The sequence below is a fragment of the Myxocyprinus asiaticus genome, chromosome 15 (assembly GCF_019703515.2).
Source record: "Myxocyprinus asiaticus isolate MX2 ecotype Aquarium Trade chromosome 15, UBuf_Myxa_2, whole genome shotgun sequence".
NCBI lineage: Eukaryota > Metazoa > Chordata > Actinopteri > Cypriniformes > Catostomidae > Myxocyprinus > Myxocyprinus asiaticus.
The window spans coordinates 712501-726530 of record NC_059358.1 but is presented as its reverse complement, the minus strand read 5'-3'; the positions used below and the strand labels follow the sequence as shown (position 1 = coordinate 726530).

The 14030-nt window shown below is 41.5% G+C and overlaps 1 protein-coding gene across 3 annotated transcripts in view; it reads right to left on the bottom strand.

Moving 5' to 3' along the window:
- Positions 1 to 1233: 1233 nt before the first annotated feature.
- The window catches only part of LOC127453082 (DENN domain-containing protein 4B-like), a 47675-nt gene continuing 34878 nt past the window's right edge, over positions 1234 to 14030 (bottom strand). For 2 of the 3 annotated variants that reach the window (XM_051719133.1, XM_051719137.1), the window contains 15 exons: positions 12975 to 13089; positions 12613 to 12819; positions 12388 to 12516; positions 11943 to 12087; positions 11605 to 11748; positions 11295 to 11523; positions 9998 to 10274; positions 9610 to 9714; positions 8100 to 8275; positions 7837 to 7999; positions 7511 to 7750; positions 6677 to 6776; positions 5102 to 5267; positions 4928 to 4986; positions 1234 to 2748 (listed from right to left, as the gene is read on the bottom strand). In XM_051719133.1, coding sequence (XP_051575093.1) covers positions 2603 to 2748; positions 4928 to 4986; positions 5102 to 5267; positions 6677 to 6776; positions 7511 to 7750; positions 7837 to 7999; positions 8100 to 8275; positions 9610 to 9714; positions 9998 to 10274; positions 11295 to 11523; positions 11605 to 11748; positions 11943 to 12087; positions 12388 to 12516; positions 12613 to 12819; positions 12975 to 13089 — 2401 coding nt within the window. In that variant the 3' untranslated portion in view covers positions 1234 to 2602. The remainder of the gene's footprint in view (positions 2749 to 4927; positions 4987 to 5101; positions 5268 to 6676; positions 6777 to 7510; positions 7751 to 7836; positions 8000 to 8099; positions 8276 to 9609; positions 9715 to 9997; positions 10275 to 11294; positions 11524 to 11604; positions 11749 to 11942; positions 12088 to 12387; positions 12517 to 12612; positions 12820 to 12974; positions 13090 to 14030) is intronic. The other variant, XM_051719134.1, reaches the window with a different exon arrangement.

Here is a 14030-nt window from a genome sequence, read left to right as displayed (position 1 = left end):
AAACAGTGCAACCTGTTTGATGCCTCATCAATAAAATTAAGACTAAAGAATGCAGTGTAAATTCAACAGTCACAAGTTTCACCTCCATAACGATGATTTAAATATAGATCTGTCTCACTTCAGCACAAATAAACTCACTGTGTTTTTAACCATTTTTGTCCAAACCAGGTGTGACAAAATCACAGTCATGAAAAAGTTTGCTCGTGAAAAAATATAGTTGGTGTTTCCCAATTTAATGAAAACATAAATCCACATCTCATACATGATGCACAGTAACGAGGAGCAGGATTTTGGACCAATGAGATTTCAATGTGGGTAGAGCAACTCAGCACAACACCAGAGAAACCAAGCAATCATCAAAATGTCCCGTCACTCATCACAGTCACAGCTGGTTAGGACAAAAACTCACATTGTCATGGAAGAGGAGCTTTTATCGCTCATCGTGTCTGGTTATGACAGTGTGAAACTAAACAAACCTCACAGTCGAGTGCAAATATCTGAATGATAAATATAAACTCCTATGACGACTGCGATTAGCTACTCTGTTTTTTTATTTCTATATCTACAAAATTCCCAAGCTGGATCTTAATCTTGCATTGAGTTCCTTAATATGAATTGAATCAAATTCAACAATTCAATCTCCTGCTGTTTAGATTGCAGAGAGTCGAAATTCAGTGTTTGCAGACTTAAAGGGACAGTTCACCCAAAAATGAAAATTCTCTCATCATTTACTCACCCTCATGCCATCCCAGATGTGTCTGACTTTCTTTCTTCTGCAGAACACAAATGAAGATTTTTAGAAGATTATTTCAGCTCTGTAGGTCCATACAATGCAAGTGAATGGTGACTAGAACTTTGAAGCTCCAAAAAGCACATAAAGGCAGCATAAAAGTAATCCAAACGACTTCAGATGTGAAAGTGAAACTAAACAGGCACCACATGTGACTTTCAGATGTAAAAGTGAAAGTGGAGATTTAGAGTAAAAGAGGATTTAAATATTGTTCTGTTTCTCACCCACACCTATCATATCACTTCTGAAGGCATGGATTAAACCACTGGAGTCATGTGGATTACTTTTATGCTGCCTTTATGTGCTTTTTGGAGCTTCAATGTTCTGGTCACCAGTCACTTGCGTTGTATGGACCTACAGAGCTGAAATATTCTTCTAAAAATCTTCATTTGTGTTCTGCAGAAGAAAGAAAGTCATACACATCTGGGATGACATGAGGGTGAGTAAATGATGAGAGAATTTTCATTTTTGGGTGAACTGTCACTTTAATATGGGCGATTCTCACAAACCTGTCAATAAAACATCCTGGTCCTATGTTACTTTAAAATCAAAAGAAGCAAATAAATTAAAAAAAAATTAAAAAACGTTTTTTTGTTTTGTTTATTTATTTTGTTTGAGCCATTAAGATTTTTTACATTATGGCAGCATTTTCATGACAGTAACACACATTTTACTCCAAAATTCTCATGAATGCAATGCGGTAAAAGATGGTCATTATGATATTCTCATTACCACAACATGGAAAAAAATATGATTTAAATTGTAAAATACTTATATATGATAGTAGTACTCCCTTGGTGCTGCCTTTAATTTTCACTGATTTTAATTGTAAAAAAATCATTGTGCAACAGTATTTCGTTTTCTCTGTAATACAGTTAAATGTTTTGTTACAGTAATGAGAATCAACGGGAATATATAAAAATAAAAATGCGTGGACGTGTTATAGTCAGGGGCAGAAATTTATGGAGGCTCAGGGCAAAAATGCCAATAAAAATACCCCCGAAATGGGGGTCAAAAATATGCCTTTGTGATGAATTCTTCTGGTTTTTATTTGTGACATCTAATATAGTCTATTATAGTCACGTATTATAGTACCAGTTCTACATATCATGTCATAAAATGTGAATTAATCTTGATTTAATTCTTAGGGTAAGAGGTAATACATTATTAAATAAATGATTAATTAAGTAATTGACATATAAGAATGAGAAACAGTTTGTTTTGAATGGTCGGGGGAAAAAAGGCCCCCAAAAATCAAATCCAGGGGGCAAATCTTGCCCCGTAATATAAACATCTGACACTGATTATGGTAATGAGAATATGGAATTAAAATGTGCTTAAGTGTCCTGAAAATAATGTCACAATGTAAAAATCTTAATGGTCCTAAATGTAAGCTTAATTTTCATTATGTAAAATATTATTTGATATTTTTTATATTGATTTAGGGTTAAATATTCACATGAGAATCGCTCTTATATCCAATAAAAATGTCAGTTATGAGAGAAACACTGCACAGGAAGTCCCGTCCTTCCTATGTGTCTGAGTGTCGGGCTGGTGGTCAGTTTGCTCGCATTATGGAATAAAGGATTAGTTTCTGTGAAAGGGGTCAGCTGGGTCACATGTTCTCATAATGCATAGCAGGGCACAGGAGCATCACCACAAACATTTTACATCAGAGATCGGTGCATATACCAGCAGTCCTCCGCAGCTATAGGGGGCGTCAGAGGAACCGTGTGTGCGGACAGAGTCAAGGCAGCGTGAAGAGTGCAGGGCTCAAGACAAGTGGAGTGTGTGTGTGTGTTGTGTGTGTGTTTAGCACTCGAGCGGCAGCAGGAAGCAGCGTCTGCAGTCGACGGCTTTAGCACTGGGTGGCTGAACTCGTTTCTTCTTCAGCTCGTCTCTGCTCAGTGAATTACTCAAGCGCACATACGCTGCTTTATAACGCTTATCAAATGCAGCTGCAAATGAGAGAGAGACACAGAGACAGACAGAGAGAGAGAATTCAGTTCTTCCAGTCATGGCTTCATTCTAAAAGTCTATTTGCACATGCAGAACATTTTAAACCTATTTTTTGATGCAAAAACACAAATCAAAACAATGAGAGGGCCAGAACTAACTACTGTAACATTTGCAGTTAAGTATGCAGATAACGTGCAGTTCACTTTATTTTATAAATGCAAATTGTTTGCAGAGGCCAAAAAAAAAAAAAAAAAAAAATCAATCAATTTGAATAGTTTAGGGGGCAAAATCAAGTGATGAATTTGGATGTTTTGCTCTTGGTTTGAATAGGTTTTGAGTATATACAGAGACTATTTAACAGAGACGGGTAACTTCTATTAAAATGAATGGGAGAAATTGGAGCACCCAAAGGTCCCTTTTAGATACAGAGGTCACCTGTCAATCACCTGTCAATCAACTCGAGAATGTGCATGACCTATACAAGCTTTGACCTATATATATATATATATATATATTTTTTTTAGAGTAATCTGAGGCAAAGAAGCACAATATATGATACCATTAACTAAGTTTCCATCCACTTTTTGCGCTGTTTTTGTTATCGACAAAGTAAAAATGCATAAAAAAATGTTTGCGAAAATTGCTGCCTCCTGCTTGTTTCCATTCAAATGGCCCTTCACCGATAAAATTGTGTGCATCATGATGTCATTCTTTTTTCCTCCCAATTTGGAATGCCCAATTCCCAATGCGCTCTAAGTCCTCGTGGTGGCATAGTGACTCAATCCGGATGGCGGAGGACGAATCTCAGTTGCCTCCGCATCTGAAACCGTCAATCCGTGCATCTTATCACGTGACTTGTTGAGCGCGTTACCGCGGAGACATAGCGCGTGTGGAGGCTTCACGCTATTCTCCGTGGCATCCACACACAACTCACCACAAGCCCCACCGAGAGCGAGAACCACATTATAGCGACAACGAGGAGGTTACCCCATGTGACTCTACCCTCCCTAGCAACCGGGCCAATTTGGTTGCTTAGGAGACCTGGCTGGAGTCACTCAGCACGCCCTGGATTCAAACTCACGACTCCAGGTGTGATAGTCAGCGTCAATACTCGCTGAGATACCCAGGACCCCCTGAAATCACATTTGATCACATTCTTGACCAACCGTTTTTGAGTTTTTGGTCTTTCTCCATTCAAGTAAATAGGAGCTACACTTGTATGCCGCTTGTTTACATCGAAACAAATAGCTGCTTGAGAGCGTCAAATCAACAGAACTTCCTGGGCTGAAATTTCTGATTTTGTTAATACTTTTTATGAAGAAAGATAAACAAATGATTATGAAAGCAAAAATATGAAATACCATGGATGAATATTTACTGAGTAATCCATTATTGTGTAAAAGGGGGTCAAAATGAGAATTTTCACCAATGATCTGGAGCAAAACTACAGTTAAAACAAATCACCTTAGAAAGGTGTCAGCATCATGACTATATTTTTCCACAGAGATAGGTCGGTCTATTACTAAAATCAGTCGACTTCAGCACCTCCTGTTGTATTATACGCCAATGGTTTGAGTCCAAAAATGGAGAAAAATACTTTTTTTGTGTTGTTTTTCTAAAGTTCGAGTGTTTATAACTCCAGAAGTATTAAAAATATCTTAACTTCCTTTTAGATTCTGGTTCAGAACAAACTTTTCTTTTTGTATCTTCATTTTTAAAGTCCTATATGGTTAAATCCAAGAGATATGGAGCTCTCAATGTGGCTCCGTTCTTAAATTTGACCCCTTCGAAAACGAAATGTCTCACATGGTATGAAGCTCGTTTTTCTGTTGCAACAAAACAAAGATCTGACGTACAAATAATGTCGAAATCTTGATTTTTGAGAGTCCAAAAATACAGTTATTAAGAACAAGTGACACATGAACATCTGCAAAGCTCTGAAATGCACCAGTACGGGTCTTAACATCAAAGACACTGAAACGCTACTGTATTTGTACTGATTCTTTAAATGCTTTTTCTGCCTTAAACGTGTCTGGATGTCAGAGACTTCACCAGTCATAAAAATAACAAAAAGTAAAGGAATTCACCAGTTGAAGAACATTTTGAGCTGAGAATCTCTGGTTAAATTGGCACAGAATGACTGTACTGGTATTAATACTGTGATGTCATGTGACTCACCGATGTGATCTTTGCCCATCGCAGCCAGCGTGAGAAACAAGAACTCTCTGTACAAACTCCTACAGACATCAAACAACACAAACTCCATCAGGAACCGTTTGACAGACAAATGTATCTCACTGTCATTATTTATTAACACTGTTTATAAAATTGTTCTCATTTCAACCAGCTCACCTCTGTATCCTGGGCGTGCCTGGTTGCTTAGCAACAGTGTCCAGGAAGAGTGTGATAGCCTTGTGCACCTCGTTCATGCCAACCCAGCGCAGCACTTCCTCCAGGAAGCTGAGCGTGAATGGGTGGTTGTGATGCCGCCAGCTGTAGACACGCATCGGCACACCACCTACAGGACAAGAGGACTTGATATGCTTTGGAATATGGCAGCTGGTTTCTAGCTGGTCCAAGCTGGTTTAGATGGCTGACCATCTGAACATCAGCTGGTGAGCCCCGTGCTGAGCCGGTAGACTAGTCTTACCAACATAAACTGGTCAAGCTGCTTTTTGGAACATGGTTGCTGGTTTGTTGCTGGTCCAAAATTCTACCAAGTGTCCAAAACCAGCCAGGTCTTTACCAGCTGGTATTCCACCCAAACCAGGTTACAGCAGCCAATGACCAGCTAAATCTCAGCAACCACATTAAAGGAATATTTCGGGTTCAATACAAGTTATGCTCAATCGACAGCATTAGTGACGTAATGTCGAATTAAAAAACACTTCAGAAGTCATTAATTTAACCGCTGCAGTCGTATGGATGACATTTATGCTGACTGTCTGTGATTTTTGGAGCTTCAAAGTTCTGATCTCCATCCACTTGCATTTTAAGGACCTACTGAGCTGAGATATATTCTGTTTTTCTTCAAATGTGTTCTGCTGAAGAAAGAGAGTCATACACACCTGGGATATCATGAGTGTGAATAAATGATGAGAGAATTTTCATTTTTGGGTGAACTATCACTTTAACACATATATATTGTTTATGTCTTGTGTCTATACTTTTGAAACAGTGAGTATATTTTTCTTTTTTTGATTTTATCCCCTTTTCTCCCCAATTTGGAATGTCCAATTCCCAATGCACACTAAGTCCTCGTGGTGGTGTAGTGACTCAATCCGGGTGGCGGAGGACGAATCTCAGTTGCCTCCGCGTCTGAGACCGTCAATCTGCGCATCTTATCACATGACTTGTTGAGCGCGTTGCCACGGAGACATAGCGCTTGTTGAGGCTTCACGCTATTCTCCGGGACATCCACGCACAACTCACCACACGCCCCACTGAGAGCGAGAACCACATTATAGTGACCACGAGGAGGTTACCCCATGTGACCCTACCCTCCCTAGCAACCGGGCCAATTTGGTTGCTTAGAAGACCTGGCTGGAGTCACTCAGTACACCCTGGATTCGAACTCACGACTCCAGGTGTGATAGTCAGCGCCAATACTCGCTGAGCTACCCAGGCCCGAAACAGTGAGTATTTTAATGTTTGCAGATTGACCCCATTGACTTCTATTGTAAGTGTCTCACTGGAACACACATTTGTGCTTTTTTTTAAAGAAAATTAATTTTTGGTGGTAATCAACATTATGACACAAATATTGTCGATTGAGCTGAACTTGTATTGAGAAGATGTTTTAAGTTACTAGCATCGCTACTTTAAGCCAGTTACTCCCCAGCACTGCAGTTGTTTGTTTGTGTGTGTGTGTGTGTGTGTGTGTGTGTGTGTGTGTGTGTGTGTGTGTGTGTGTGTGTTTATTCTTACTGTGAATCCTCCAGAGCATGTAGAGCGGCGGCCACTGCTCCGGGTCAGGGGTCAAAGTGTCCCACAGCAACCGCACACGCACCACACCGCTCTCTGCACCCTGAAACACACATACACACGCACACACATATACACGCACACACATACACAGCTGACTTTTTCCGTTTGAGATTAATGAGATTACAGTGAGTGTGTACTGTTGGGATGTGCAATTTGAGTAATTTTGTAGTCAATATTGAAAAATTTTACAATTTACATTTAAAATGTATATAAAAAAAAGTGCATTTCTTTTCACTAACATTATTTATCATCCCTGTAATGGTCTCAAAATAAGCTAATTTCAACAAACGATAAATGGTTTTTTTTTGTTGTTTTTTTTTAAAGAATGAATTATCCATATGCAGTAACAAATATGATTTAAGATATCAATATTTAAAGGTGCTGTAAGCGATTTTTGCCATTCTGGAATTTCCACTAGTGGAACCTTTGGGTTAGCCACGCCCCCTCTATCCAAAACCCTGCAGTCCAAAAACACAGTTGAGACCGCCACCGGGCAGAGGCACATGTCAAACACAACAGTAGCAAAATAGCACCTTCAACTGATAACTGTTATGAATATGAAAATGGCATTAAGCCTCAATGATCCGCTGCAACTACAACACAAGCGCAAAATGATTGACAGGCAGAAAGCAACACATTTTTGTTTGCCGTTTAAAGAGTCTAGAGCTGCAACAGACCGTTGAGATATCTCAGGACACTTATTTAATGTATATTTTTCAAGCATCAGGAACATTTTCTGCATACCTTTCCTTGAAAAATGAATATATACATTACCTCTGTGATGTGTGCGGTGAGTGGCGATGCTCTCAGCAGTTGTAAGAGGTTACTGGGCAGCCTGAGACGAGTGAAATACCACACCAGATTCCAGAAGAGGATGGAGTGACTGTCCAGCAGCTGGACCTGAGAGAGAACAGCCTCGCCCTCGTTCTCCAGCAGACTCTCCATCTCCTTCCGCAACACCAGCGGGCTGAGGTATGCCACTGTCACCTGTGGAGCTCCGCCCACCAATGACACCTGCAGCAACAAACCCACACAAACAGAGTGATATAGACGCCATGTGAGTGTGTGACTCAGACCTGTGACATCACTGAAGCTCTGACCAGTGTGGGGCCGCTGCTGCTCTCTGATTGGCTGCTGCTCTCTGAGCTGCAGTCCGTCTCTCTGACGCCGTTACACACATGCTGCAGTGTGTCGTCCCGACCAGCAGGAGGCCTCATGGCATTCTCCACCTCATCTTCTGAGTTCAGAGTACTGCACTCCAGACTACACACACAAACACACACACACAGTAAGAACTCAAACAGTGGATTGCTCTCTGTTTTCCTCAGCCTCTTTCATTTATATGTTTGTGTCTGTGTGTTACCTGCAGACTGGACTCAGGTCACAGATTTCTGCATTTAGAAGGGGAACAAACGGGGCAGAGCAGAATGGGCAGGTGGTGTTTAGATTAGAGTCGTCAAACGACCAGCCGGCCAAAATTTCCTCATCATACACAAGAGAATTACAGCTGCGACACAGTGAACAGCTCGACATCACAACCTGAACACATACACATACATACAGAACACACACAGAGACTTGAGGGTGCAGAGTTTTCACTTGACACAGTAAACAAACCAATGAGAACACCATAAAAACCACCCAGAATACCCTTACAATCCCTAAGAACACCACAGCAACCACAGAAAACACTATAGCAACCATGCAGAACCCCATAGCAACCACCCAGAACACCCTTGCAACCCCTAACAATATCCCAGCAACCATGCAGAACCCCATATCAACCACCTAGCAACCACCCTAGGAACCACTAAGTACACCATAGCAACCCAGAGAACACCCTCACAACCCCTAAAAACACCATAGCAACCACTAAGAACACCATAACAACCACCCGTAACACTCTAGCAATCACCCAGAACACCCATGCAACCCCTAAAAACACCATAGCAACCACCAAGAGCACTATAGCAACTTCCCAGAACACCCTTGCAACCCCTAACAACACCTTAGCAACCATGAAGAGCCCCATAGCAACCACCTGTAACACCCTAGCAACCAGCCAGACTACCCTTGCAACCCTGAAAAGCACCACAGCAACCACTAAGAACACCCTAGCAACCATGAGAACACCCTAGCAACCCCTAACAACACCATAGCAACCATGAAAACCCTGTATCAACCACCTAGCAACCACCCAGAACAACACCCTTGCTACCCTTAACAAAACATAGCAACCACTGAGAACACCATATCAACCACTAAGAACACCCTTGCAATCCCTAAAAGCACCCTTGCAACCACTAAGAACACCCTAACAACCATGAGAACACCCTAGCAACCCCTAACAACACCATAGCAACCATGAAAACCCTGTATCAACCACCTAGCAACCACCCAGAACAACACCCTTGCTACCCTTAACAAAACATAACAACCACTGAGAACACCATATCAACCACTGAGAACACCCTTGCAATCCCTAAAAGCACCCTTGCAACCACTAAGAACACCCTAACAACCACCGAGAACAACCTAGTAACCCCTAATAACACCATAGCAACCATGCAGAACCCCATATCAACCACCCAGAATACCCTTGCAACCCCTAAGAACAGCCTTGCAACCCTTAACAACACATAGCAATCACTGAGAACACCATAGCAACCACTGAGAACACCATAGCAACCACTGAGAACAACATAGCAACCACCCAGAACACCCTAGCTTTGTGACAGCAAGTTTTGCACATGCAAGCACCAGTTACATTTGTATTTATTATTATTTTTATTTTTTCAGAAAATGTAAAACTCTAAAACAACTGTTAAAAAAAAGAAAGAAATTGCCCGTTTCTCCTCCAGGAAACAAATTACCTCAATGCCCGCCCCTTCCTGTGCAGAATCCCATGACTTCCTGAGAGGAACCGCCAACGTTTGAATGTCAATCATGTCAATATCACTCCCCACAGACAGAGAACTCTAGAGAGAGACAGACAGAGAGAGACAGACAGATCAGGTCAGTTTCATCATTACAGATGTGCAGTGTTGCTGATGCTCCTCTGAAACTGTAGTTTGTCAATCTACAAGATACTCATCATTTAATGTAGTTCAACAACAGTCAAGCCACCAACACTGCAAGCTACAAACAAAAAGTAGATGACTCTATTATATCCACTTAAAGAGTGCAACATTATACATTATTTCGCTATGTTAGTTCCTCCCCATTTATGAATTATTAATGTCAGTTTTATTGGTGTGGCACCTCAGATGTGGCGTTATAAAGTCGCTCTTTGGCCTTCAACAGACTCTCAGTCATCTGGACTTTCCGTGACGGTTTCTGCTCTACGGTCTGGCGGCTGGTTCTGTTCCCCCTCGGCCGTCGGTCATCCACACTCGCCGCCCGTCGCATTGACGCCCGGTTCCGTGTGGGCGTGAGGAGCTGCTGGAGTTTCCCGGCCAGACTGCGACTCGGAGATGAAACGTTGTTGTAGTTTTCATCAACTGACTTCCTGTTCAGAGTTTCCCTCACTTCAGCTGACCTACAGAGAGAATTACACACACACACACACACACACACACACACACAGATAAATGAATGAACCCGATATTCTTATTTTCAGCATTAATGTATTTATGCTGGAATCACAACTGCAGGAAACAATGTATCAAAGATTAAACACCTGTAGATTCAAACTTTTTAAATGACAGGCAACATAAAGAAAAAACTTCAGAAGAGAGGACAAGATTTACCAAAAAAATAACACGTCTGTATAATTTATTTACTGACAAATACACTGCAAACGGTGTTCTGTCCATACAGGTGTATTGTCATTGCATGCAAACACTTCTCAACTGCAAAAATTACCACTTTACAAATTTTGTAAGAGAGATCCTGAACCAATTGATGACGTAACGCAAAAGTAACGCAAAAGTAACTGGTTACTTTCCAAAAAAGTAACGTAACAAATGTAACAAAGTTTCTTTCTTAAGAGCAATGCGATAATGTAACATGTTACTTTTAAAAGTAACATAAAAGTAACATGCCATGACAACGTTTATTTGAAGATGTTTTTGATCATCTGTGCACCAGAGTTAATCTCGTCAACATCAACACATTCGTTGATAGGGTGGTTTTTTTATACAAATAAAAATGACGAGTTGAAAAAGACACTTCATGACAATAATTAAACAATTTTAATGAAAACATACTGTTAGCGAAAATAAGACTGGAATACTGCAAGATATTTACAATGCACAAATAATGCTTTTAGAAGAAGAAAAATCTAGAAAGAAAAATAATATTTGTCTGCAGAGACGATGCGAGAGCACAGCTGAATTCAAACCGTGCTAATTACGTGCTAGTCGGGATGTGTAACTTGCGACAACCTTAATTTTGCGCATTATCGTCAACAGCAATACTGTTATTTTCAACGATTAAAATTTGATGAATTTTTAGTCAGAGTAAAACTGACTTGAATATGACATGACGAAACATTGAATACATTTTAAGAACATTTTCATTGAAAGATTAAAATAAAAACATGAAATCTGTTGTGTACCTGCTGTCTCTCTCTGTGCTGTGACACCTGCAGTCTGAGTCTGCGTCTGCAGTCTCTGCGCAGTCTTTGTAGAAGGTGGATAAGCAGACGTCAGAGCGGCGCACCAGCACAGGAGCAGGGGGACTCAGCAGGTTCGGGGCGGTGTCACGGCGACCAGCGGGAGGTTTGCGGGACACGGGGCCGTCAGAGCCGTCGGTCTGTGGTGTCGCTTTCTTAAATAGTTTGACTTCTGACGAATAAACACACTGAAATGAGACGTCACTCCAGAAACGAACGATTCCGTTTAACATCTGTATTATCTCTCACTCACTGTTTCCTGCCGCCTGCACGCTGCTCAGACTGTTGCTCTTAGCAAGACTCATCAGAGATTCGTGACTCGAGCTTTCACTCAACGCACTCCAGCTGGACTGGCGAATCAGAGCGGAGTGGGGGCGGGGCTTTGACAGCAAATCACCTAAAACAGGAACAGAATAGAGCTGTTCAGTTTCAGATTCTAAAACCCCGGAATAAAACCCATGGCGAATATTAGTCTACCGCGTCAGCCTAAAAAATTAAGGTCGTGACTGAAGAGCTCTAGTGGTGCTGTAAGTTCAGTTCTGATGGTACAGACATTTGTTGATGACATCATGAAGAGGGAGCGTTCCACACCTGGCCGAGCGCCTAAAGACATGCTCCTGTGCTGCTGTTTGATTGGCTGTCTGAACAGAGCCACGGCCAATATCACGTTACGAAGCTTCGCCCAGCGAAGACGACCTCCCTGATTGGTGGATGGCCACTTGCTCTCCAGAACCGCCTACGGACAGAAATATGAAATGCAGGAGTAAACAGGAGCAATTCATGTTCATGAATATTAAATCATCTCTTGATTATGTAACAATGAAGGCACATTTTGAATAAAATCATTTCATTTTGATGTACCACAAATTGAGTCACTGCACACTTAATGAAACACTTGAAACACTTGCCAAAATGAAACACTTTTATATCAGAAGACGCATCTTGGACTATAATTTAATGCTAGATTAATACGCAGACAAAGGGCACAATAAGACGAGAGCTCTTTACATTGAAGCAATGCTGTTTAGAGTCTCACTTTATTATAATATCCATATGTGATGGTGTTGGGCGTGATTCCCGCCCTCTTCATTTCTAACAGAACTCTGACGGCGAGAACGGGCTGCCCGTACTGACCGCACAGCTGCATGAGAATACGATAACACACCTGAGACAGCAAACACAACACAGAGAAACAGTCAAAACATATCACTCATGAGGAATTTCCAAACAGGTTGATTATATATCTGTATTAGTATCTCACTTCATCAGGAAGCACGACCTTCCGTGTCTCCATGTGTTTGAGGATCTCGTACGCTGCGTGAAGCGCACAGACTTTAGTGCTTTCTGCTTTCACTAACGTGGGCAGGTAAATGAACCAGAGACCGTAGCAGTGACCCAGAAGACATTTAGACCACATGTCTGGTACCGATGAATACTTCTGAGCCTTTTTCTGTGCCAGCTTGATTTCCTGAACAGACAGAAACATAAGTGAGCAGAAAGGCAGAGAAAATATTAACACAAACTGTGTAATTAGACTCCAAACTGAAGACAGGACTCCAACATGAAGAAAATTCCACTCATTACATGGTCAATTTTACAGTTTACAATCACCAGCTGCTGTACCTGTTTGGTTCGGCGGGGGGCGGGGCTACTTGGAGCACTTCCTTTAGCTGCCGTGCGTAGCTGATCCTGCGGCTGATCAAACAACTCTGATTGGAGGATTGGGAATGTGTCATAGCTGCACACACACACCACGTAACACCACATTACACACATTACACACAACTTGAATCTTAAGATAATAAACCTCAAAATCCAAAATATAACACAGACAGACAGACAAATGATAAAGACAGATAGATGATAGACAGACAGATCGGTAGATAGAAAGTCAGGTAGATAAACAGACAGGTAGACAGACAAACAGATAGAGAGATGATAGACAGACAGATGATAGATAAACAGATAACAGACAGACAAACAGACAGATAGACAGATGACAGACAGGCAGATGAAAGACAGATAGACAGAAGATAGACAGATGACACACAGAGAGACAGACAGATTACAGACAGACAGACAGACACAGACAGACAGATGACACACAGAGAGACAGACAGACAGACAGATGACAGACAGACAGACCAACAGATAGACAGACAGATGATAGACAGACAGATGACACACAGAGAGACAGACAGACAGATGACAGACAGACAGACCAACAGACAGACAGACAGATGATAGACAGACAGATGACACACAGAGAGACAGACAGACAGATGACAGACAAAGAGACATATAGACAGACAGACAGATGACAGACAGACAGATAGACAAATGATAGACAGACAGACAGACAGAAGATAGACAGACAGATGACACACAGAGAGACAGACAGACAGATTACAGACAGATGACAGACAGACAACGAGACATACAGACAGACAGACAGAAGATAGACAGACAGATGACACACAGAGAGACAGACAGACAGATTACAGACAGATGACAGACAGACCAACAGACAGACAGACAGACGATAGACAGACAGATGACACACAGAGAGACAGACAGATGACAGACAGACAGACCAACAGATAGACAGACAGATGACACACAGAGAGACAGACAGACAGATGACAGACAAAGAGACATATAGACAGACAGACAGACGAT